Source organism: Mus musculus, chromosome 2 (genome assembly GCF_000001635.26).
Source record: "Mus musculus strain C57BL/6J chromosome 2, GRCm38.p6 C57BL/6J".
Lineage (NCBI taxonomy): Eukaryota > Metazoa > Chordata > Mammalia > Rodentia > Muridae > Mus > Mus musculus.
Genome location: NC_000068.7, coordinates 30,315,086 through 30,340,012, shown reverse-complemented (window position 1 = coordinate 30,340,012; position 24,927 = coordinate 30,315,086). Strand labels below are relative to the sequence as shown.

At 47.4% G+C, this 24,927-nt stretch overlaps 1 protein-coding gene across 5 annotated transcripts in view; it reads right to left on the bottom strand.

Annotated features, from left to right (window-relative positions):
* The window catches only part of Nup188 (nucleoporin 188), a 57,860-nt gene that overhangs the window by 4,254 nt on the left and 28,679 nt on the right, over window positions 1-24,927 (bottom strand). For 4 of the 5 annotated variants that reach the window (XM_030249849.1, XM_006497934.2, NM_198304.3 and 1 more), the window contains 24 exons: window positions 24,832-24,897; window positions 23,406-23,525; window positions 22,706-22,832; window positions 17,979-18,131; window positions 17,715-17,841; window positions 17,440-17,527; window positions 17,266-17,342; window positions 16,379-16,493; window positions 14,665-14,785; window positions 14,474-14,540; window positions 13,435-13,563; window positions 12,426-12,565; window positions 10,600-10,706; window positions 9,250-9,456; window positions 8,997-9,166; window positions 7,559-7,628; window positions 7,126-7,193; window positions 6,548-6,743; window positions 3,612-3,689; window positions 3,286-3,371; window positions 2,936-3,081; window positions 2,608-2,789; window positions 314-514; window positions 105-197 (listed from right to left, as the gene is read on the bottom strand). In XM_030249849.1, the coding sequence (XP_030105709.1) occupies window positions 105-197; window positions 314-514; window positions 2,608-2,789; window positions 2,936-3,081; window positions 3,286-3,371; window positions 3,612-3,689; window positions 6,548-6,743; window positions 7,126-7,193; window positions 7,559-7,628; window positions 8,997-9,166; window positions 9,250-9,456; window positions 10,600-10,706; window positions 12,426-12,565; window positions 13,435-13,563; window positions 14,474-14,540; window positions 14,665-14,785; window positions 16,379-16,493; window positions 17,266-17,342; window positions 17,440-17,527; window positions 17,715-17,841; window positions 17,979-18,131; window positions 22,706-22,832; window positions 23,406-23,525; window positions 24,832-24,897 (2,934 nt within the window). Of the gene's footprint in view, window positions 1-104; window positions 198-313; window positions 515-2,607; window positions 2,790-2,935; window positions 3,082-3,285; window positions 3,372-3,611; window positions 3,690-6,547; window positions 6,744-7,125; window positions 7,194-7,558; window positions 7,629-8,996; window positions 9,167-9,249; window positions 9,457-10,599; window positions 10,707-12,425; window positions 12,566-13,434; window positions 13,564-14,473; window positions 14,541-14,664; window positions 14,786-16,378; window positions 16,494-17,265; window positions 17,343-17,439; window positions 17,528-17,714; window positions 17,842-17,978; window positions 18,132-22,705; window positions 22,833-23,401; window positions 23,526-24,831; window positions 24,898-24,927 lie in introns of all 5 variants that reach the window. The other variant, NR_156132.1, reaches the window with a different exon arrangement.

Below are 24,927 nucleotides of genomic sequence, written 5' to 3'. Positions count from 1 at the left end.
CATGAGGGAACACCCCCAGGGAACTCTGATAGATATATAACATGAGAGAAGAGCAGCAAGGTGGGCACCTGAGAAGGACAAGACGCAGGGTCGTGGGCACTCACCTGTCCTGTGCCATTGCTGCTAAGCTGGTATACACTCAAGAGGGGCAAACAGATGCTCTGGGTGATGCCAGCTCCAGCCACTGCTGTGGCTCCCTAGAGGAAAAACCCATAATTAGATGGAGCCCACAAAGATTTGCCCAGGGCAGGAAGAGATCCGAGTCAAACTCTGGTTTACAAGGGAACCATTCGGCACAAGCAGGGCGTCTTACTTGCTGGGTTCGAGCCAGGGTGAGGAGCAGGTGCAGCGCAGCCTCAGTAAAATGCAGGTTCTGCTTCATGCGGAGGCTCACCTCCAGCGTGGTGAGCAGCGTGGGCAGAATGGGGAGCCTTCGGGTCACCTGCAACCATGAGTCCCCATCCTCATCCACCTCACAGAGCTCCTTAGCCAGATGCAGTCCCAGGACACACACCTGCTGGCAGTCAGGGGAAAGGTGGAAAAGGCAGTTGCGGGAAGGAAGAGGCAGAGGGCTGGTGCTGGCCTCGCTGCCCAGGGATCCTCTCACAAGTGTGTCTGGGGCCATTCCTGCTTCTTGCCCTGTACATCTGTGCCCTTCTCTCCACACCACTCTACTACCACTGGCATTCTGAGTGGCCTGACCTTTTGCTAACCACAGCATCTTCCTCCATCTGCAACCTCAGGCTCTATTCAAACACCAGTGTTTTATACCCTTTTGTTTGTTTTTCGAGAGACAGTGTATCCCTCACTGTCCAGAACTCACTGTGTAGGCCAGGCTGGCCTCAAACTCAAAGATCCATCTGCCTGTGCCTCCTGAATGCTGGGATTAAAGGTATGCGACATCACGGCCTATTATACACTTACATTTAAAAAATAATTTTATTATTTGAGATTTTCATATAATGTATTTTGATTATATTTATCCCATCAACTTCTCTCAAACCCACCTTCCATCTCTCTACCCAGCCAACTTTCTTTCTTAATCACCAGGCATGGTAATACACACCTTACCCAGCACTCGAGAGGCAGAGGCAAGTCAGATTTCTGTTTGAGGCCAACCTGGTCAACAAAAGTGCATCCCAGACCAGCCAGGGTTACACAGTGAGACCCTGTCTAAAACAAAACAAAAGCTATCAGCAAGGACCACCTTGAGTCCAATTGTGCTGCTCCTCTGGAGCTCAGTCAACTGGGCAGGGGTCACACCCTAAAAGAAGCCACCCCCTTTCTCAGCAGCCACAATTACCAACAGTAACACAGCTATAGGTGGAATTTTGAACAGCAAATAGACAGGACCAGAAAAAACCGTCCCATGACACATATCAAAACACTAAATTACCGATAAAACACAGGAATGTCTTTTTATAGGATACATTTTGACCCATATCAACTAAAAATTCCTTTCCTTACTTTAAAAAGGGTTCAAAACTTATCTCTAACTCTAGTTCCAGGGCATCTAATTGCCCTCTTTTGGCCTCTGGAGGCACCAGGCATGCACACACACACACACACACACACACACACACACACACACACACACACACAAAACACTTAGATACATAAACATTAAGCCCGAGGACTGGACTTTGGTGCTAGTACCCACATAACAAGGCAGATCTACGTATGCCTGTATTCCCAGGTCTGAGGCATGCTGAGAATCAGTAGACTTACTAGGTCCTAGTGTGCCTGAGAAGCCATGAGCCCCAGGTTCAGGAAGAGACTCTACTTCAGAGGAGTTAGTAGAGACCGACAGAGGAAGACAATATGCACTTCTATGTGACTACAATTCATACCAAGACACTTAATAAGACTATGCCCCAGCATAAACGTACTTATTGTTTCCCACTAATAGTACTTGCTTTCACATCATACAAAACATACCCGAAATTCTTTTTAGAATAGGCAGGAAGTTAGAGGCTAGCCTGGGCTACAAAGTAGGACTACCTCTAAAAAAAAATAAATAAATAAAAAATAAATAAAAAGGAAAAGGCTGGTAGTAGAAAACATTGCTCTAGTCAGGCATAGTAGAGCATGCCTTTAATCCCAGCTTTTGGGTGGAGGAAACAGAGGCAGAGGCAAGAGGGCAGCAGATCTCTATAGGTTTTAAGTCAGCCTGGTCTACAAAGGACAGCCAGGGCTGTTACACAGAGAAACCCTGTCTTAAGTCCTGCCCTCACCAGAGAAAAGACTGTTCTATAGTGTATCCATTATCTCTTCTAGAGTGAGCCCTTAGGTTAAAGAGCCCATGCCTGCCCTATAAAGCAACCCTCTCTAGCCCACCCCTGCCCTCACTCTGCTCACACCAACCAGGGATCAGAACACAGCAGATGCTGACCTGAAGCTGCTCACACCTTCCACGGTCCACCCGATCTTCCCGGCACACGATGCCTGCCTGACTAGCTCTGCTGAAATGGCTGAGAGCCATGCCTCTCCCAGGGCTTCCCTCAAAGCCTGCGCCCACAGGCTCCCACCTTCCCGTCCTCCCCCAGGGTGGTGGCAGCCTTGAGTACAGCCTGTGTGCTGTCAGACAGCCTGCTGATGTCCCCTCACCCCATCACGCTGGTCCTTGTGCCGGGGCCGAGGGCAGTCATCTGTCTCCATGCTGTCCTTGTCCTCGGCAGCGCTGTCGGATGCCAGGCTGTGGCGGGTCTGATCAAAGAGTGCAATCACCTCTTCTTGGAGAGTCTCACAGACGTTCAGCACCAGCTGGGAGTACTGGGGGATATCACCGACTGCAGAACAGATGAGAGGGTGCTGTCACACAGGTGGGCCATTCTGACGAAAGGCAGTAGAGTACCAAGAGGAAGGGGAAGGGGTAGTGGGAAATAAAGCACTCCCGGTGTAAAAATCCCACGGCCCAGTTGGAGCTGGGGCTCACCTCGCAGCTCCTTCATCTGTAACACTGTGATGAATGCAGAGAACACCTTGGCCTTGGTCTTTTCCATGAGCTGCTGGTCTGCCTGAAGCACCCCTTCCAGGATCTCTGTCAAGGGCCCAAGGATTTTCTCCACAGCACCCAGCTCTCTGAAAGACCAAGGCAGCAGCATGCCTCACTCAGTGTCCCCAGTGCCCCTCAGAAGCCACAGGCAGTCTCCCTCACTGCAGGCTTGTCTGCCGAGTTGCTCCATTTTCTGTGAAGTATACTAGACGGTCTGGGTGAGGAAGGGTGGGCAGGCAGTGCTGAGGCAGATGGAGCCTCGGGCGGCCAGCTCTCGTCCCAGCACTCACCTCTTCCACTGGCGTAGGAGGATAAGCAGCAGGGTGCACATCATGGAGCCCAGCCGGAGGCAGTTCACAGATGCTGCCACAAGGAGCTGAGGGGAGGAGCGGCAGAGCAGTCAGGAGTCTGGCTGCTTAGAAGCAGCCTCCACTGCACAGATAGACACACAGGCCCTCCTCACCTAACCCTGACTTCTCCCAGGAGCAAGGAGCTGGGGCACCTCTTTATCACTGAGCCTCACCTCCAGGCCACCTGAGCACTGACTGACCGCCCTTTGAGCACTGAGAGCTCCCTGTGTGACCTTCAGGAAAGGGGAACTCCCGGGCATACTTACTAATGCTTTGGTCCCATCAAGCACATCAAGAAACAGCTGGCGCCGCACTGCCATGTCAGTCAAGTGCATGACGTCTGCCTGCAATGGGCGGGAGAAGGATTATGCTCAAGACAGACTTTAAGAACCAAGAAGTGAAGGGCTTCATGAGGCCATTCCCAATCGGAACTCCATCCATCCTTCCTGTGCTCCGCATTCTGCTCAGGCTTCCCAGGGACAAGAAGGTCACCTGCTGTAGGACCTTCAGCCCCACCTGGGCTCCCTCTAGCCCAGCCCTCCCTACAACCTCCTCCTTTTCGTTTCTTTGAAAGTGGTCTCACCATGTTGTTATGCAGGCTGTGGCTAACCCATGGTCCTCTGTGCTCCAGCTTCCCTGTTAGCATGTGCTAATAACCACACCCACTCATCGATGGCTCTGAACATACCAAGTGCTTTCTCCTGCACTCAACGCCTGCAGTCTCATCTGCCTAGACTTCATGCCGACATGCTCTCTGCCCAAGGCATCTTACATACTCAGGTGTCTGGCATTACTTCTCAGAGGCCACCATGGCTACTCTTATGTCATGTGTTAGCTATCACATCATCGTCCTTGCCATTATCATCAAGTACAACCCCCTTACAGTTTCATCTGCGAGTTTACAACTGACCTCAAGCCCTTATCTGCCCCCACCCCTCTCTCAATACACAGTGTCTCTGTGTAGCCTGGCTGTCTAGTAACTGACTTTGTAGACCAGGCTAGGCCTCAAACTCAAAGATCCAGCTGCCTCTGCCACCACAGTTAACACCCCTCCCAGCCTCCCCACCCCTTCTCTGACACTTTGAGTCAAACAGCAGTTTCCCCTCCCTTCACTCCTCCCAGTCCCCTTCCTACATTTCCATTAAAAAAGAAAAGAATGGACCTCCCAGGGATATCAAGTTAACCCATCAGAATGAGTTACTGTAAGACTAAGAACAAACCCTCAAAATTAGGCTGTACAAGCCAAGCAAGTCAGAGAGTCTCTGTGAGGCTCTAGGAGCACAGTTAGCGGGTTCTATGGGTCATCTTTCTTGCGCTGTCCTCACTTTGTGACCAGGCCTTCCCTGCTTATTCATTGCTATATCCTGTAGTGATAATTCTAGAGTTTTGATTTCTTTAAAAAAACACAGAAATTGCTGGGCAGTGGTGGTGCACGTCTTTAATCCCAGCACTTGGGAGGCAGAGGCAGGTGGATTTCTGAGTTCTAGGCCAGCCTGGTCTACAGAGTGAGTTCCAGGGCAGCCAGGGCTACACAGAGAAACCCTGTCTCGAAAAAAACAAAACAAAAAAACACAAATCACAGAAATATTTAATAATGTGCTTTCAGTTTAATCCCAGGTGTGGGACACAGGGCTGCTTCAGACCGTCCACAGCAGCTGACTTTGATTTGCCTTGTGGTCTGGCAGGGTGTGACTGCCAGCTGCAGAGAATTTCTGCAGTTGTGTGACATATGGAATCCTGGGCAATGGCCAGAGGGTGAGGTTGTATAAATGCTAGCGCCCACAGGTGGGTTGGTGGTTGGTTTGTTAGGTAGTTGTGAGCAAAGAAGAAACAACAACAAAAAGAAATCAGATATTCTGATGGCGAAGATCAAACTTGCCCCTAGGATCTCTATGCCTCTCATCAGCAGGAAGTGGTCTACCGATCACGCTGCCTCCATCCAAACTTGGACTTTCCTCAGGGATCTCTTTCCTTTCCTCCCTATCCTTTTTATCTCCCATCTAGCACTGCAGGGTTGGAAGGGTAGAGGAAAAGGGGTGGAGAAGCAGCTGAAGCCCAGCTATAATACCTCTGGTGCCTGCAGGTGCAGAACAAATATTTTAGTAGCCATGGGAGGGAGAGAGTGGGAATTAAAGTTCATCAGGTCAGTTTCCAAGACGACAGAGGTACAATGTAAGAACGGCTGTATGGTTGGATTCCTGGCTCCCCTCACCCCGCAACCCCTGGAAGGGTCTCACTGTGTATCTCTAGTTGTCCTGAATTCACTCCATAGACCAGGCTAGCCTCAAACTTAAGAGATGCACCTGCCTGTGTACAGTAATTGCCGGGATTCAGGCATGTCCACCTCACCAGGCTATTGCTGGGTTCTAAAAGGCAGCAACATGGACATGACCCTATCAGGGAGGCAAGTCTTACAGTAGTAGGTCTGGAGACTCAGGGGTCTATAGGCAGTCTGTACTGAAGAACAAGTCAGACAGATGGCAAGGTTTTTGGAACAAGGAGGCACATGCCAAGGTTCAACTGTAATTAAGCCATGGTCCAGAGGCCCTGAGGAAGACAGTTCAACACCATGTGCTATAATGAAACACTACAGTGCCACACTGAAAAATGCCACCCACGGTGCCAACTTTCCAAAAGACCAACACTCTCTTTAACATGTGTCTGGGGGGAAGACCCTTGCTGCACGAGCCTGATGAACTGAGCCCGAGTTCACATAAAGGTGGAACTGACCCCACACATTTGTCTCTGACCTCCTCACACATGTGCATATACTAATAATAAGTAAAAAATTTAAAAACTCACTATACAGTGAAGACACAGTGGCCTCCGTCCTTTTCCTAGAACCAATGAAAACACACAGCACTCTAAGAGATCTGGGGCTGCTGCAGCTGCAGATGAATCCCAGACACCTACAGTGTCCAGAAGGCACAGCCCCAGAGGCAAACACCACTCCTTACTAAGAGGTATTCCCTAGACCTATCCAGGCCCAACAGCAGGGAAGTCTTCAGGATATCTGGTGGGTTTGGAATTGCTTCTCTGTCCTGTCCACAAGTACCTGTCCATCCTCATCTCTTGGCATAGAACGTCTGCATTTCAGGGTCAAACTCTGAACTTCTTTATCCCAAGGAACTGCATGTGCTACGCAGCTCACACATCACTGCTTCCGACTAAAGCAAAAACCCGGTGCCCACGAGGCGCTTACGTGACTGGCAGCAATGATGAGAAGTATCCTCCAGGCGGAGACCAGCATCTGATACTCTAGCAGGGACGTGCAACTGCTGCCCTCTGTGTCAGCCATGTAAACTGCCAAAGACTTGACGTACCCTGACCAGTAGGCAAAGCGTTTCTCACTGGAGAACTTCTTGAGTGTATCTTTTAATGACTGGTCTAACGAGCCCCTATACAAAATACAAACCCGAATCAGGATTCAGAAGTATCTGCAGCTGTGATGAGCACGCAGCAGCCAGCTCTAGAATCAGCCCAAAGGAACAAGTGAGACTGAGGCCTTTCAGAAAAGCCTTACCACTCTTCTGACAACATAAACGCCATCAGTGCACCAGTCAGGAACAGTTCACTGACCGACCATCCCTCCTGCGCGCCATGATTATCAACCATGCATTCAATGATAGGGCTCCACCATCTCCCACCCCATATCTTTGGGAAGAGTGCTAGAGACATGGCTCATTGGTGGAGCACTTGTTCAGCAAGCAAAATACCTGGAGTTCAACCCCCAGTACTACACAATCACAGTAACAAATCCACTGAAGGGGGAAGACTCACTTAACTACATAGTATATCTCCAAACATATTATCTTCATGATCAGGGCACAGGTTTCCAGGACACTGGGCTGTGGAAGGGAGAGCAAAACACACTTAATTACATGGAGAAAACCCTCCACACCCACCCCTGCTGACAGCAAGGGCCTAACACTTAGAAAACAAGAAAACACACCTTTATAGAACACAAAAGGCCAATGCCAATGGACAGGTGCCATGCCCACAATGTGGAGATGCCAGAGCTTTCCACCCAGAGCAACTCTGTCTCTCTGCCCCCCCCCCCCCCCCCCAGGACAGGAAGCAGGAACTGCTCTGGAGATGGGCTGGATGTGAAGCCTTCTGCATGTGACTTAAGGGAGGGTCCTTTTCTCGAAGCCACAGACCAACCCTTCTGCTCAGGTACCCTAGCCTCTGCTCTACCCTCTACATAGCTCACCTCAGATGTCTCTGAAGGAGGAGAGAGAGTTCCAAACAGCGGACTTGTTAAATTCTCCCAAAACTTGGGTCTAGGATGAAAACATGTGTTGAAATGCCGATTTTCCGTTCCTACAGCCCCCATATCTCTAGTCCCCCTTGCTGGTATTTTGTCATACTTTAATGTCCTAAACCTAAAATGTTTCTCATAAATCAATTATTCTTATATAAACATAAGAAGTCCATAAATAAAACTGTGTCTTCCACTTCAGAAGTGCAACTGGGAGACAGGCAGTAGTTGCCCAAGCCTTTAATCCCAGCATTCCAGAGGCAGAGCCAGAGGCCAGTCTGGTCTATAGAGCGAGTTTCAGGACAGCCAAGGCTACACAGAGAAACCATCTCAGTCCTGCGCTCACCCCACTCCCACATAAAAGAAAAAGAAAAAAAGAAAAGTTTAACTGGGGCTGCTGAGAAGAGTTGGCACCAACCACCAACACTGATGATCTGAGTTCAAATCCTGGGACCCACATCATAGAAGTCACAGAAGTTGTTCTACGGCCATACATAGCTGGGTGACATGTGCTTACAAACCACAGAAAAACCTTAAAAAACAAAACAACCCTTTATTTTTTTGACTATTTAAAAATGAAATCGGGCAGGGCGTGGTGGTGCACGCCTTTAATCCCAGCACTTCTTCGGAGGCAAAGGCAGGAGAATTTCTGAGTTCGAGGCCAGCCAGGACTACACAGAGAAACCCTGTCTCCAAAAAACAAAAAAAAAAAAAAAGAAAGAAATCAAAGGGGCTGAAGAGATGGTTCTGCAGTTAAGAGCACTGGCTGCTCTTCCAGAGGCAATTCCCAGCAACCACGTTAATTCTGGTTAATCTGTTTGTAACTCCAGTTCCAAGAGATCTGATGCCACACACAGACGTACATACAGGCAAAACACTAATGAATATAAAATAAGTTTTAAAAAAATCAAAACAGCCGGGCAGTGGTGGCTCACGCCTTTAATCCCGCACTTGGGAGGCAGAGGCAGGTGGATTTCTGAGTTCGAGGCCAGCCTGGTCTACAGAGTTCTACAGAGTGAGTTCCAGGACAGCCAGGGCTACACAGAGAAACCCTGTCTCAAAAATCCAAAACCAAAATCAAAACACAAAAACCCTAGCCGGGTGTGGTGATAAAGCCTTTAATCCCTGCAGGTGGGAATCAGAATGCTGCAGGTCTATATAACATGCTCCAGGGCACCCAAACCCACAGTGAGACCCTGCCCCCAAAAGCCAATAAGTAAATAAAGAGAAAAAATAGAAAAAAAAAAAAAAGACATCTAGGAGTCCCCGGTACTGAACTGCGTGCTAAGTATTCCATGCATAATCTGGTAAACGCACAGAAAACCTACTTCCATTTTATAGACAAGGTCAGTCAAGCTCATGCATGAGCTAGCACCCAGAGGGGACATACTTGGTTCTGAGGACAAGCATTGCACTGTCCCTACGGTCTTGCCACAGGGCATGAAGGAAGGCAATAGCTGCACGATGCAACAGAGGTGGGCACCAGTATCGATCTTGCTGCTGGGAATCAATCAGCTCCAGCACCACATGGAGACAGCTCCACACACCAAGGCTGAATTCCTACAGCAGAGACAGGTGGGTATTCAAGGGCCATGACAGCACTTCCAAAGCCCTCACCCAGCTTCACCCAAAGTGCAGCTGACCTTGGAGCCATTGCTGCCATCCTTCACCTCCAGATTCAGAAACAGCTCGATGAGACCTGGCTGTGTCTCTACCGCCACTGTCAGGAACTCCAGGATCATGACTTTGATGCGCATGTCCTCAATCTTGCTCTGAAGGCGGGTCAGGAAGGCATCACGGATGGCCGCTGCATCACTGCCCAGGCAAGCATACACTGACATTGGGGCCACCTGGAGACCAGGACAAACAGGTTTAGAGTTCTAGGTCCAGAAAAACTTCAGGAGGTTCTGTAGAAGGGCACTGACGTAAAATACAACAACAACTCAGACATAATTTTCTGGGGTGAAAGAATTTACAGAACAAACAAACAAACAAACAAAAACCCAGCAGACAGTAGGTGCTGGAGAGACAGCCAGTGAAGTGCTTACTGTACTGACATGAAGATGTGAGTTCAGAGCCTTAGCACCACTTAGCTAGATGAGCCAGCCACTAATCCTCAGACTGAGAGGCAGAAGCCAGAGAACTGTGGATTTGCTGATGAGCCAGGGTAGCCAACAACCAAGTTCCAGATGCAATGAGACTGTCACACAGAATAAGACGGACCATGACTGAGGAAGACACCCACTGCTGACAACCTCTGGCTTCATCACCCATGTTCATGTGTGTGTTCACACACATGTGGACACTCACATGTTAAATGTGTCTCATGTCTGAATTAAGTAAAAAATGTCTATTAGACTGATGGAAGGATATAAAATTTGATGTTCAGAGTACAAAGTGCAGGGGCTGGAGAGACAACTCAGTGTTAAATAATACTTGCTCTTAGTGGTGGCACACACCTTTAATCCCAGAACTCAGGAGGCAGAGGCAGGCAGATCTCTGTGAGTTTTAGCCCAGCTTGGACATGAGACTGTCTCAAAAACCCAACCCAAACAAACAAACAAACAAACAAACAAGACCAGCTTTTCTTGTACATGTGGGTGCTGGTTGTTTTCCAGCACCCACATGGTAGCTTACAGCCACCTGTAACTGAGTTCCATGGGACTCAAGACCTTCTCCCTAAGCCTCTGGGTACCAGGCACACAGGTGGTGTACATACTTACATAAACACACGCAGATACATAAACATAAGTAAATCTAAAAAGAAAATGGAGTAGGAGAGCCGACTTGAAGATAAGAGCAGGTCCTGCTCTTACAGGAAGTGCGTTTGATCCCTAGCCTGTACATCAGGCAGCTTACAACCTCCTGCACCTCTAGTTTGGGGATCCCAGATTTCAAGACTCAGTGGACACCTGCACTGCAGCACGAACACACAAGCTGGAGAGCAGCGGGAAGCTTATCCTCACGGCTCGAGCCAGCACCATGGATCCTACCGTGGCCAAGCGTTTCAGCAGCTGGATGGCCAGACGTGGCAAGGCTGGGTCATGTCTGTGGTAGATGTACTTGGCTAGGACAGCAATGAGGTTGTTCCCGTGGGCACCTGAAGCAAAGGAAACAGATCCAGGGACCCATTACAGTTCTTTCAAAACACCAGCCACTGGGGCTGATTAAGTAGAGGTGGCCAGTTCAGTCCTATTCTCAGTAGCAAAGAGATAACTAGGATTTGGGGATAAACAGTTCAATACAATGCATTAATACAAAGATATATTTTAAAAGAAATACTCTTTAATAAGGAGGTTACAAAAGGCACTGTACTGAAATTTTTAAAAAAGGAAAAGAAGAACCTTTAAGCCTTGAACCCTTAAGCAGGAAGGCAATGAGGTTCAGTGGGGAAGGCTCCTTGCCAAGTCTGACGACAGAGTCAGTCCTCCATGGTGGTGGGAGAGAGCCAAGCCCCACAGTCTGACTTCCACATTCACATGCAAGTATGCACGCGCACCCCCCCCACACACACACATGCACTTTCAGAAAACACAAACCCCTCTGGGCAGACACAGTAGCACATACTTGTAACCTCAGCACTTGGAAGGTGAAGAAAGGAGGAACCAAAATTGAAGGGCAAGGGTCACTGAGATGGCCCAGTGGGTGCTTGCTGCTAAACCTGATGACCATAGCTCAACTCCCAGAACCCTCATAGTGGAAAGAAAGAGCTGACACCCAGACATCATGAACACAAATATAACAAATGTAACAAATTGAAACAAAGGGGCAGGGGAGGGGTATAGGGGAGGGGGCATTCCAGGACATCGTGGCTACATAATCAATTTAAGGCCAGCCTGTGCATAACTGGTACTAGAGCAGTGACTTAATAGTGGAGCGCCTACTAACTCGAATAAGGCCCTGGGTTCAGACCCCAGCATAGCAAATGAAAAAAATTAAAGTTATAAATGCTTTTGGGGGGGGGAGAGTATGGGGGATTTTTGGGATAGCATTGGAAATGTAAATGAGGAAAATACCTAATTAAAAATATTAAAAAAGAAAAAAAATAAATGCTTTTAGACATGATATAAAACATTACTCATAATGAAAGTGAGCCAAAGATTAACGAGCTTAGAGTCACACTGATATGAGCCAATGTGATTTGAAGGACTTTTTGTGCTTGTTTTTTCAGGGTTGTTTGTCTTTGAAAGATTTTGCTATACAGACCAGACCGTCAGGGACTGGTGACAGAGAATGCCAGCTTCACTGTCTTCACTGTCTTGACTAGCAGGTGGCCCTGGCCCTTCTGCCTCTGGAGAGCAGAGGGGCGACTGTGGGCATGAGCCAGGCCCTCTCCTCTGTGCAGTCAATCAATCACCCATTTGTAACTGCTGTCAGCACCGCCATCATCCTTGAGGGACTGTGTGAGCCGTCCTCCCCACCCTACAGGGAAGGAGCTTCCTACACTGTAGTCATTTGCATGGCCTAGCACTCTACTTGTTAGGCAGCCCTAGCTGAGCTTATCCTCCTGCCTCAGTCTCCCATGGATACAGCAATTTACTTCTGTGCCATTCTGGATGAGAAATCTGAGACAAAGCTTAAATATGCCTGAGGTTCTCATACAGCTGAGCAAAACCTAAATCTGAACCAAAGAAATATGACCCCAGTCTCCATCCTTAAGTATTACTATGTCATCAGCAGGAGTCCAGAATAAACTATGATGCAGTCCCTTGTTACCAAGCCTAAAGAAATGAGCTGAGAATGATTTCTGATGTCCAAGCAGAGGGCGTTAACTATGTTTTTATGGGCAGAAACGTAGCCGAGGAAGAAAAACACATACCATGTTGTGTGAGAGCCTGTTCCAGGGGTGAAACCACATTAGAAGGAGGTTTCAGCCGAATAACATTGTTGGTGACAGAGAACGCCAGCTTCACTGTCTTGATCAGCAGTTGGCCCTGGCCTTGGCCTTCTGGCCCATCACTAGGTGCCAAATGGAGATCACAGTTAGTTCCAATAAGATGGTCTCAGTCAGGATGTGCTCTCACGAGCCGACTACAGTAGAAGCCCAATTCAGACTAGGAAAGGAAGGAAGCTATGCAGCAGCCACTAGCTAGGAAATACAAGGAGTTTTTTGTTTTTGTGTTTAGAGACAGGGTTTCTCTGTGTAGCCCTGGCTGTCCTGGAACTCACTCTGTAGACCAGGCTGGCCTCGAACTCAGAAATCCACCTGCCTCTGCCTCCCAAGTGCTGGGATTAAAGGCCTGCCACCACCACCTGGCCACAAAGTTATTTTTAAAAAGCAACTGCAAGGACCAGGAAAGCTGTTATAAGATAGTCTTTTAAAAAAATGAAGCTTCACCCATGATACTCTATCAACACGGCTGCCTAAACAAGACCTGAAGGAACATAATACCAACAGTCATGCTAGAGAGGAATGGGGAAAGCTCACTGTGGCTCCAGGCTTAAACAAAGAACTGCAGGTGAATAAGGAGTGCTGAGAGCCAAGAGCCCAGAACCCAGAGCTCGGATTTATTAACTAACACCAATGGCTCGGCCCTGAAACCATATGTACAGAAGGTACACCAAATGTACAGAGCTGGTTGTGTTTATAGATTTATGCACACATACTGGGCATGTGTATGTGTGTAGGCATGTGTGTATTTAACTACACATCAATTTGAAGGAGTACAAGGGGATGGTGTGGAAGGAGATGAAGGGAGGAAAGGGAAGGAGGAAAATGATGTAATTATATTTTAATTTTAAAAAGATGGAAAAACAAACAAAGCAACTACAAGTTAAGCTAAGATGGGGTCTGAAGGTCAACGGGATGGGCACAAAGGAGGCCCTACCTGCGGGGCTGAGCAGCCATCACCATGTCTATGGTGTCTACACCAATTCCCATGATGCTAATGACGGTCTGTCCAGCTTCGGTATAAGCCAGGCTGCAGATGCAGAGGGAAGGCAGGCTGGGTGTGTGGCTGGAAACAGAGAGGGTTCTCAGTCACTAGGAGCTCTTAACCAGAAGGAGCAGCCCCATTCGCCTTGCCAACTGTCTGTGGAAGGAAGATATTCTGAACACTTTTCTCAGACTTGGTCCTAAAGACCACCCTGACAGTTATCTAAATACCATCAATTAATGGATGAATAATTACTTAAATAATTCAGGATTAACCTATTCATGTAATATACAGAAATATAAAAACAAGGGAGGGCACAAAATCAAGTAACAGAGCAAGGGAGTTCATGGAGTAGAAAGGTCTAGAACCTGTACTGACTTGCTAAAGGTGTCTCTCACACCAGACTTTCTGATGGACAGGCAGCATTTTTTTTATAATTATCATAACGAATGATTACGCGTGTGTGTTTGTGTGTACATGCACCTTCATCTGTCCTTTCTGTCCATAGGGAAGAATGACAACCAAGCCAGTGGCCAGGAAATTGTAAGTTTTGGGTTTATGTTAGTTAATTTTTGTCAACTTGACAAAGGCTAGTCCTTTGAGAAGAGGGGACTTCAACTGAGAAAATGCCCCAGCAGACTGGCCCATGGGTTATGTCTTATTTAGTCAGTGATTAATATAGGAGGGCCCAGCCTGTTGTGGGTTGTGTCATGCCCGGGCAGGTGGTACTGGGGTATATACGATTTTGAGCAAGCCAGTAACCAGTGTTTCTTCAGCTCCTGCCTCCAGGTTCCTAGCCTGACTCTCCTCAGTGATAGACTATAATGTGAACATTTTCTTCACCACGTGGCTCTGAACATGGTCTTTTATCACAGCAGTAGAAATTCTAGCTAAGACAGGATTCAACTAAGGTGACATGGTGGGAAGAAACAAGGGGACTAGAAGCAACCAATACATGTTTTCCCTGCTGAGCCCCACAACCCCCCATCACCTGCTATGCAGCTCTGTCTCTTGGCACAGGTTCAGTATTGCATGAATCAGCTCCAGAATTAGGCAACCTAGACTCCAAAAAAGACATGTGATGGACAATGCAGCCTTGTGTTAATGACCTGCCTCAAAAAAGAGAGGGAAAGATCTTCAGAGAGCAGAAATTCTGGGGTGTTCAGCCCACGCTGTCATTACCTATCAGCTCTCGCACGCCATGAGAGTTGTAGCGCCATTTGTGGTAGCTGGGAAGCATCTCCTTCAACACGAACATCACACAAGGCACCAGGCCTTGGCTCTGGGTACTACCAAGCTGCCCCTGTGGGAGAGCATTCTGTGAGGGCCTTGGCCATGTAAGGAGGCATCCTTTATTACTCAAGATTTAACCTCAAAAGCGTAGACAGATCCAAAGGAGAACCAGGAACACCTTGACCAAGAACAGAAGCAGACATCAGAAATTCCTACTTCAACCCAACCATTCGATAGACAGAGAAACAACTAAGAAGGCAATGTGACAATATCACCAAAGGTGTTGACATGGAGGAGCAGGAGGACAGTTAATCTGACAGGACAGTGGTTCCCTAATCACCAGATATAGGACTGTCAACAACAAGGAAAGTCACTCACCGTCAGTGACTGTCACCCAAACCTGAAGTCCCATTATTATGGAGCATGGGAGCAGAGAGGACTGATGCCCCAAACTCACTCACTCACACTCTCACACACACTCACTCACTCTCTCTCTCTCTCTCTCTCTCTCTCTCTCTCTCTCTCGGTTTTCCGAGACAGGGTTTCTCTGTATACCCCTGGCTGTCCTGGAACTCACTTTGTAGACCAGGCTAGCCTCGAACTCAGAAATCTGCCTGCCTCTGCCTCTGCCTCCCGAGTGCTGGGATTAAAGGCGTGCGCCACCACGCCCGGCACCCAAACTCTCTCTTTTAATAGTGCTGATTATTTCCAATGTCTGTATCTTAAACTGGACTCTCACTTTGACTCAGCACACAATTTCTCTCTAAGCCCTCCCTTATTTCTACAGGAAGGATATGTGCAAGGTGCTGAGTGTGTGTGTACAGTAATAGTTCCATTAAATCCGGTCCTCAGCCATAGAAGAAAGTACTACCACTGAACTCCAGTCTCCAGGCCTGACCTTACTCAATAGCCCAAGAAGACCTTAAACCTGCTCTTTTGTGTTGGGCTCCTGAGAAGCCAGGATTGGTCCTGGAACCCCACGCTGGCTGTGGAACTCCTGTGTGTGAGGCTCTAAACTCCGTCAGTGAGACCTACTTCATGCCATAGATGCTCTCAGAAACTCAACTGCCCAGGGTCAAAAAAATCCAAGTAGCCAGTAATAAATTCCAAGTTCCACCCTACTTCACTCCAATTCCAAAATTCTTGTTCTTAACTATACACTAGTTTTCCAGAGTCCTGATCTAGTATTACCAGCTCATAGCTACAATCTGCTTAAGAAAGATGAGAAAATTGAGCAAGCAGGGTCACAGTACCTTCTATGAGGTAAATACTACAACCTGAAACCAGACCATGGAGGGTACATGCAGACACATACTGGGGCACGACATACAGTGCGCATAGCCTGTATGACAACCACAAAGCCAGATCCATGAAGCATGCACAGGCACACGATAGGAGAAGGCATGAAGTACACGTGGATGACAGTTTCATAACTTAACACGCAGGAGCCAGAGTTCTCAGCTCTCACCACAAGCCTTCTGACTACTAAACAAACTCCCACAATTAAGCTAGCACTAAGGAACATACTGGCCAGACTCTCAACACACAGAAGCTAATATGCCATGACTTCAGAACAGATGTCCTGCAAAGGATGTCCCGAAGAAAGTGACTACAGGAGCAGGTAACAGGGGAGCTGCTCCAGAAATGTCTCATCAGATGGTACCTTGACAAGCGTGGTGACCAGGCGCAGAAAGGCAATGGTGACCCCATATTCGCCCTGGGGCTGCTCACTGTTCATCAGAAGGCTGCCATACCCTCCAGCATTCATTCCCTCCGCACTAGGGACAGACAGAGGCAGAGGGATAAAACCGTGAGCAATGTTCAAGGTTTGAAGATAGACTACAGCATTTTCGTCAGCACAGACACCAAAGCTCTTCAAAGGGAAGAATCAAATGTAGGCAGTTTTATAGCCAGGGAAGAAAAGGTAGGCTTATGCTTTACTGATGGAAACTCCAGGAGGGCTAGCGTGACAATCCCATGAGTCACCAGGGAAACTCCTGCCACGGAAGCAGAGTGAAATGAGCATGCTCAGGCAGTAAGACGGGGCCTGGGTTTCAGTCCTGGCCTGGCTCACGTACCCTGATTGGAGAAGCAGCACACTGTCTGTGCTTGAGAATAGGACACCAAGTCTCTGGATCAAACACCCCTGGACTCACTCAGCGGAAACATGAATGCCCACACAGCTACTGTAGCTGAGCTACATGAGAAAAGTCCCATTCTACCTCTGAAAAGTTTAAAACTGTGAACCATCCAGGACTCAGAAGCAGAGGCAGGCAGATTTCTATGAATTCAAGACTAGCCTGGTCTACATAGCAAGTTCCAGGCCAGCCAGAGCTACATGGTGAAGCCCTATCTTCAAACCAGAATTAACCCCTGTGAAGCAGCAGTGTGTCAAGGAGAGCAGCTCTGTGCCCCTTCTCCATCTCATCCTCCCCAACCCTCAAGTCCATGAAGACTGAAGGTTCTTTAAAATGAATAAAGGCAGGCTGGACAAGACCAGGAATGGGTCATAGCAAGGAGTAAGGTCTACCCACTCAGGGCCTGGCTCACCTAATCATCTGAGTCATGTTGGAGACAGGGTGGGCCACGAATGGCAAAAAACCTGTGTGACGAAGATCAGTCCAGACCTAAGAAGGAAGAAGAAGGCTTTTGGTGTGCACGTCCTCCCAGGTGATTACACCGAATGTGATGCTACTGAGCTGCTACAGAGACTTGTCACCTCACCTTTGCTGGGTTTCGAGCAGCCAAGACAGTTAAGCAGTTGACACAAGAAGCAATGACGTTTACAGGAGGGGAGATCACCGTCGTCAGCCTGGATAGAGAGCAAAGCGCTGTGCCCAGGGAATAAGGAACAAGACTTTCCAGTGCTCACCACAGTGCTCTGAGGAACGGGAGAGCCCTTGGCTAGAGAACCACTGGTAAAGGCCTCCCACAGAGCTCAGGGCAGGCTCCTGGGAAGCAACAGTCACTGCTGCAAGCTCCCAACCACAAAGACTCACCGCTGCAACAGCATGTAGATGCGGGATGTGATGGGCAGCAGGCAGTCTGCTATGGACAAGTCTGTGCTGATGACCTTATGAACCAAATCAATGATGGGCTTGACCCGCTGGCAATGCTGGATCACATCTGTGGGGAATACAGCCTGTGACTTCTCAGACCCCAAGCTGGATGGCTTCCAACTTCACCTTCAAGTTGGGTGTTTGCTCCCAATCCTGCAAGCACACCCTCTCTGCCTAGTGCTTGCTCTGCAGAGCCCTCCTTACCTGCTGTGGAGACAACGTGGAGCAGCATTTCAATCTCGCAGGTGAAGAGGGTCCAGCTGCTGTAAGAGTACTCCCAGCGGACAAGGTAAGCCCTGTCATCCAGCATGACTTGGCCCACAGTGCCCTGAGGAATGCGAAGGTTGGTCTGACCCCCTATGGAAGAGAAATGCCTGTGATCCTCCTACAAATCTGGGAGGAGGACCTCCTGGCAGACACCACTCCTACAACCTTTACATGAAAAATGCTAAAGTTGGACGTGCTGGCACACACCTGCAACCTCAGACATTTGAGGCTGAGGCAGAGGAATGCTTTAATCCCACCCTGAGAACTGACATCTTGCCCCCAAAATTTTGTCTTCTTTTTTTCTAGAAAGGGTGTCACTGTGTAGACTGGGCTGGACTCTAACTAACGCACAAAGACTCACCTGCCTCTGCCTCTGCCTCTCTAGTACTAGGATTAAAGGAAGATGTGTGCCACCACACCTGACTTTTCCAAGTTGAAAAAAACAAAACAAACAAACAGGAAAAAAAAAACCCAAACAGGGTCAACAGATAAAGGCACTTGCTGCCAAGCATAATGAGCCAACTCTGACACCTGGGACCTCACATGGTGGAAGGAGAGAACCAATTCCCAAAAGTTGTCCTCTAACCTCCATAAATATACTTAAGTGTATGCACACAAACTAGATAGTCATTTTTATTATTTTATGTATTTATGTATTTATTTTGTACACAAGATCTCACAGTTCTATTCAGGTTGGTAGTGAACTCACAGGCTCAAGTGATCTTTCAGTCTCAAATCTTTCAAGTAGCTGGGTTCTAGAACTGTGTGCTACCAAGCCTGGTTTCAAATACACTTAACATCAAATTTCTCGTATTATTAACAGAACTGTGTGCTGTAGGGCTGGTTCCCATTTAATCCCAGTGCTCACTTGGGAGGCTGAGGTGAAAGCTAGTGTGGGCTACAAAGTTAAGACTAGTCTCAAAACCAAAAAACAGTTTGTGTTTTTGTGACTGGCAAGCCACCTGCAGGGTTTATATGTGACATAATCTATATGAGACTACAAGCTATCAACACAGCATGCTCTAAGATAACAGTTTCTCTTTAAGATGGAGTGGCATTCCTCTTTACACATATAGCACATGTTCATTTACCTCTCAAATATCCACTCGAAAACTTTTATTTTATACACAGCCTTTTCCCAACCATCTCTTGTTGAGGACTGTGGTTATGAAAATGACACGCTAGTTCCTAAGAGTTCACATGTTCAATGCAGTATTATGTATGAAGGCCTGACGCTGATGCATAATGATTGCAGAGGACCAAAGGGATGAGCGAGGTAGTTGCTGGTCCTTGTAGGAGACAGCAGCAGAGGGCACACAGCCAGGACAGTAGGCTATGCCCCTTTCTCTGTAGTACTGAAGTATGCTCTGCAAAAGTGGCACGTATGGTTAGCCAAGCAGTCATCACCCTGGTGCCAGGAAGGTTTACAGAGCACGTTCATCTTTCAATTTTTTTTTTTTTTTGAGACAGGGTTTCTCTGTGTAGCTCTGGCTGTCCTGGAACTCACTCTGTAGACCAGGTTGGCCTTGAACTCAGAAATCTGCCTGCCTCTGCGTCCGGAGTGGTGGGATTAAAGGCGTGTACCACCACTGCCCGGCGATCTTTAAATATTTTAAGGCAGACCATAAAGACTACCATTTTGACTTAGCTTTGTGGAATATTCTAAAAGCGAGGAGAACTAAACTGGCAAAATAATGTTTGAGTCTTTCCAAATCTTAGCCGTCTACATTGCTGTACAAGCTGTTCTCACCACAGCTGTACACTGGACCACTGCTCTCTGTATAAAGAATACTATTCCACTGAGACGGAGTGGAAGAAGCAACAAGACTCTACTGGGTAGAGCAAGCAATGTACAGAGTCAACAGTGTCTGACAGAATTCCCACTGTAGTGCAGATGGTGATCCTATGATGGTGGTCCTTTTCATGCAGCTTGCTAATCCAGTCTTCGTCCTTTTGAGACAGGGTCTCAATATTTAACCCTGGCTATCCTAGAACTTGCTGTGTAGACCAGGTTGGTCTTGTACTCTGCCTGTCTCTGTCTCTACCACTGTCAGCCCAATTTAAATCTTAACAACCATTCACACAAAACAGGTCATTAGAAGGATTATCTATTTTCTACATCTTTGAGCCTACTAACTTTTTTTGTTTGTTTGTTTGTTTGTTTTTGAGACAGGGTTTCTCTGTGTAGCCCTGGCTGTCCTGGAACTCACTCTGTAGACCAGGCTGGCCTTGAACTCAGAAATCCGCCTGCCTCTGCCTCCCAAGTGCTGGGATTAAAGGCATGTGCCACCATGCCCGGCAAACCTATTAACTTTTAAGTCTGATTTATAATATGACACCAAATAATGTGTAATGGTGACAAGTGAGACCCATCTCCTTTTTGGTGTGTCACCCGAGATAAACTACAGCACTGGAGCAGAGGTGACCCTCCAAACCCACACTGCACATCAGTTCATGGGCCACACATGACTTGGGCAGGAAGTCAGTGTAATCAGCAATGGACTTTCACTTACTTTAACTCTGACATCACTAAGCAAACAATCCCCAAAGTCTCTCCACAAGGTGGAGCTTCCAGGGAGCGTATAGAAAGCACATCTGACAGTATCAGAAGAAAATGTGCATTATTCCGTCCGTGATTTCTACAAGGACTTGTGTGAACACTAAAACTGAGGAGGGCACTTTGGTGCACACCTTTAACTTCTAGCACTCAGGAGGGAGGGTCTATAGGATCTCTGAGTTTGAGGCCAGCCTGGTCTATAGTGTAAGTTCTATGATAGCTAGGGCTATGTAAACAAACAGACACTGTCTCAACACACACACACACACACACACACACACACACACACACACACACACACACACACATAAAACAACCCATCCAAAAAAGATTTTAAATCAAATTTGAAGTGCTAAAACTTGGGCTTGAGCTGGGCATGGTGGCGCACGCCTTTAATCCCAGAACTCGGGAGGCAGAGGCAGGTGGATTTCAGAGTTTGAGGCCAGCCTGGTCTACAAACTGAGTTCCAGGACAGCCAGGGCTATACAGAGAAACCCTGTCTCAAAAAAAAAAAAAAAAAACAAACAAACAAAAAAACAAAACAAAACAAAAAAACTTGGGCTTGAGAGATGGCTCAGTGGTTAAAAGCACTGACCACTCTTCCAGAAGTCCTAAGTTCAAATCCCAGCAACAACATGGAGGCTCACAACCATCTGTAATGGTATCCAATGCCCTCTTCTGGTGTGTCTGAAGACAGCTACTCATGTATTCACATACATGAAATAAATATATCTTAAAAAAAATACTAAAACTAAACACAATATAGGAATATTTCACTAGTATCAACATGTACATACAGAAAACAGCAAAACTGTTTTTCTTCTAGTTTGATATTTGAATTATATGTATATAAAAAGATGGGTGCTCTGAAGAACACTTTAGGGCTGGATCCTATCTCATACTGCATAGACTCTGTGGGAAAAATGTTTAAATAGGAAACCTGAAACCTCCAGTGTTTAAGGGGTGAAAAGTCATTAAGTCAGAATAAACACACACACGCACACACACACACGCGCGCGCACACACTTGCGCGCACATGCTCCCATGTCCTCAGCAGGGCTTTCCTTCAGAAACCAAGCAGTGAGTGTCCTAGCATAAGAGAACATGCTCACAAAACCTTTGGGGTTAGTGTGCCTGCTACTAACACTGTCAACTTGACACAAGCTGGAGTCATACAGCAAGCATCTCAACTGAGACAATACCCCTCTAGCCTGGCCCGTAGGTAAGTCTGTGAGGCATTTTTTGGACTAACAATTGATCTGGAAGGCCCAGCCCACTGTGAGTGGTCTCAGCCCTGGGCAGGTATGAGAATGCAGGCTGAGCAAGCCAAGAGGAGCCAACCAGTAAGCAGAGTTTCTCCATGGTCTCCGTGTCACTTCCTTTGATAATGAACTGGAAGAGAAAACCAGCCCTTGCCTCCCCAAGTTGCTCTGGTTGTATGCTCATCACAGCAACAGAAACACTAGACAGTTAGCAAGAGAAAAGGCCCATGCACTCTAAACATAGCTATGTGGAAGGATGCACATCACACACTTCACTCATCAGTGACGCAGACCTCTGCCCTGTTTACCTTGTTACAGCACAACAGTAACACAGTAAGGGAAACTAGTGATGCAAAAACATTCATTTAAAAAAAAAGAAAAAAAAGGCAGAAGCTCAGTATGAAGTAGGAAAATCATGTATTCTGAGCCAGCGTGGGCTAACAGCAAAACAAGATGCTCTCAAAACAATCAAGCAGTCGGGAGTGGTGGTGTACACCTTTAATCCCAGTACTCAGGAGGCAGAGGTAGGTGGATTTCTGAGTTCAAGGCCAGCCTGGTCTACAAAGTGAGTTCCAGGACAGACAGGGCTACAGAGAAACCCTGTCTCGAAAAACCAAAAACAAACAAGCAAACAAACAAACAACAAAAAGAAAAAAAAGAAGAAAGAAAAAAGGAGAGGAGGAGAAGGAGAAGAGCGAGTGCTACTCAGCTGGGGAGCACTCACTGCTCGTCACACTGCTCTGAGCCTGCTGCTCAGCAGTCAGTGGTCAACAAGTCCTGAGAAGAGGGGGAAGGGCCTCACAGGCACTTCCTATGAAAAGACCCCTTGAAACAGCCCTTCTTACCTAGAGGGTACAGGAGTTTGGGTGTTTGCCTCCGCCACAGAGTTCCATCTTCATGAGAGAGCACATCATGGGGCTTGTGCTTATGGAGTTCGTTGTAGAAAGACATTTTATCCAGGAAGCTGTACACCTGCCAACACCCAGCAAGAAACCCAGTCATACATGCACTCGTGGGCCGCACAAAGAGCTTTTGCTTTTTCAGCCAGCTGTCTGTGCCTGTCTACAACCTCCTACCAGACTACTGCTCATGCTCTTCTCAGTTAGGCCTCACCATTCTGCACCTGACCCATGCTCCCCTTACTCTACACAGAGTTGGCTCTCGGCTTGCCTCTCCTTTCTCCCACCTACCACCCTGTCCAATGCTGGGAATCAAACCCAGGGCCCTGCAGACACTGGGGAGCCACTAACTACACAGCACACCCTCAGAGTGTCACTCGTTTAAGTTTACTGTCCCGTCCTAAGACAGTACCAGGCAACGTCACACTAAGTCTCACAGCACCTACAATAGGTCCTTAGCAGGAAGATCTCAACGTGCCTATACAGCACTGAGGGGACACCTTCCAATGGGCATCTTTCACTCACCTCCAGATAACTCCATCCTGGCAATGCACTGGCACTGCAGATGCACACAGGAGTGCCACTGACACCTCAGGCAGCCCCAGCCCCTCCCTCTACTTTTTAGGAATCTGACCAAACAACTCACTTTTTTGGCAGTGGACTTCCCTGACACGAGGGCTCGGAGCAATTGCAGAAGTGGGGAAAGGAGATGGGGAAACATCCCACACACACTGTCCAGAATGATCCCGAGACCAGAGGTTGGCTCCTAAAGTAGAAAGGAAGAAGTCATCCCCCTTCGCAGTGCTCAGAAATCCTCAGAAAAACTAGCAACAGGCTGCAGAGATGGCTCAGCCGGAAGTCACTGACTGCTCTTCAGAGGACCCAGCTCCCACAGAGCAGCTCACAACTGTCTGTAACTCCCAACTCCAGTATGCCTCTTCTGGCCTCTATGGGCACTGCATTCACATGTGCACAGACTTTATATCCACACACATAAATGAAAATAAAGATAAGTATTTATTTTCTTTATTCTTTTGTTTTGGTTTTCGAGACAGGGTTTCTCTGTGGAACTCACTTTGTAGATGAGGCTGGTCTCAAACTCTGAGATCTGCTTGCCTCTGCATCCAAAGTGCTGGGATTTAAAGGTGTACACCACCTCCACCCATTAGAAGAAATATTTTTTAAAAGCTCATATATTTAAGAGAAAAACTAGAAATACAGTTCTCCTTTACATAGACATAAATACGTTTCCTAATAATTTAAGATATTCGCATTGAACTGAAAAATGATATACTGTCTATCCATTGCCTTCCTCCTGGCCACCCTTTGTAGAGGCAAACAATATAATTCCTTCCAGTAAATGCCTCTATTAAAGTGAGAACTACCCCCAAAATCATGCCAATGCTTAGCCAGCACATACAAGCAATAGATGCCCAATCTAAAATATCTTGTAACAGCTTCTCCCAGGGATCTGTAGGCCTCTGCAGAAACCAGAAGCATCTCCAGAGGGAGTGAAAAGCTATCTAAGCACATTGTTCCAGCCGGGATACAACGAAAGGGCTGACCAGCTGGGACCTGAACTGTTAAATGTTACCGCTAAAATCTCTCAGAAATGCTTGATCATTCTCCTTATTTAAAAAAAAAAAAAATTGATTGATTGACTGATTGATTGATTGATTGATTGATTTTGTTCGAAGAGGGCACTGGATCCAATTACAGATGGTTGTGAGCTACCATGTAGTTGCTGAGAATTGAACTCATGACCTCTTAACTCCTGAGCCATCTCTCCAGCCCCTTCTCCTTACTCCAGAGCAAGCAGTTTTCAACTTGGAGTTGTGAACCCTGCGGAGGTAGAGCACCCATTCACAGGAGTCACCAAAGACATTAGAAAACACAGTATCCACAATATGATTCCGACCAGCAGCCAAATGAAGAGTTGTGAAGTAGGAACGGAGTAACTTCATGTGGTGTCACCACATCATGAAGAACTGTTCTAAAGGGCCACAGCATCAGGAAGGGTGAGAGCACTGCTCTAGAGAGAGGTACAGAACAAGTCCTTCTGACATACTTACTGTTCCCCAGAACAGCTCTGGAAGGGAAGGGTCTGCCAGGACTTCACATGCTGTGTCAATGACATCCTGTGAAGAGAAGGAAGCATTTTGTCTTTC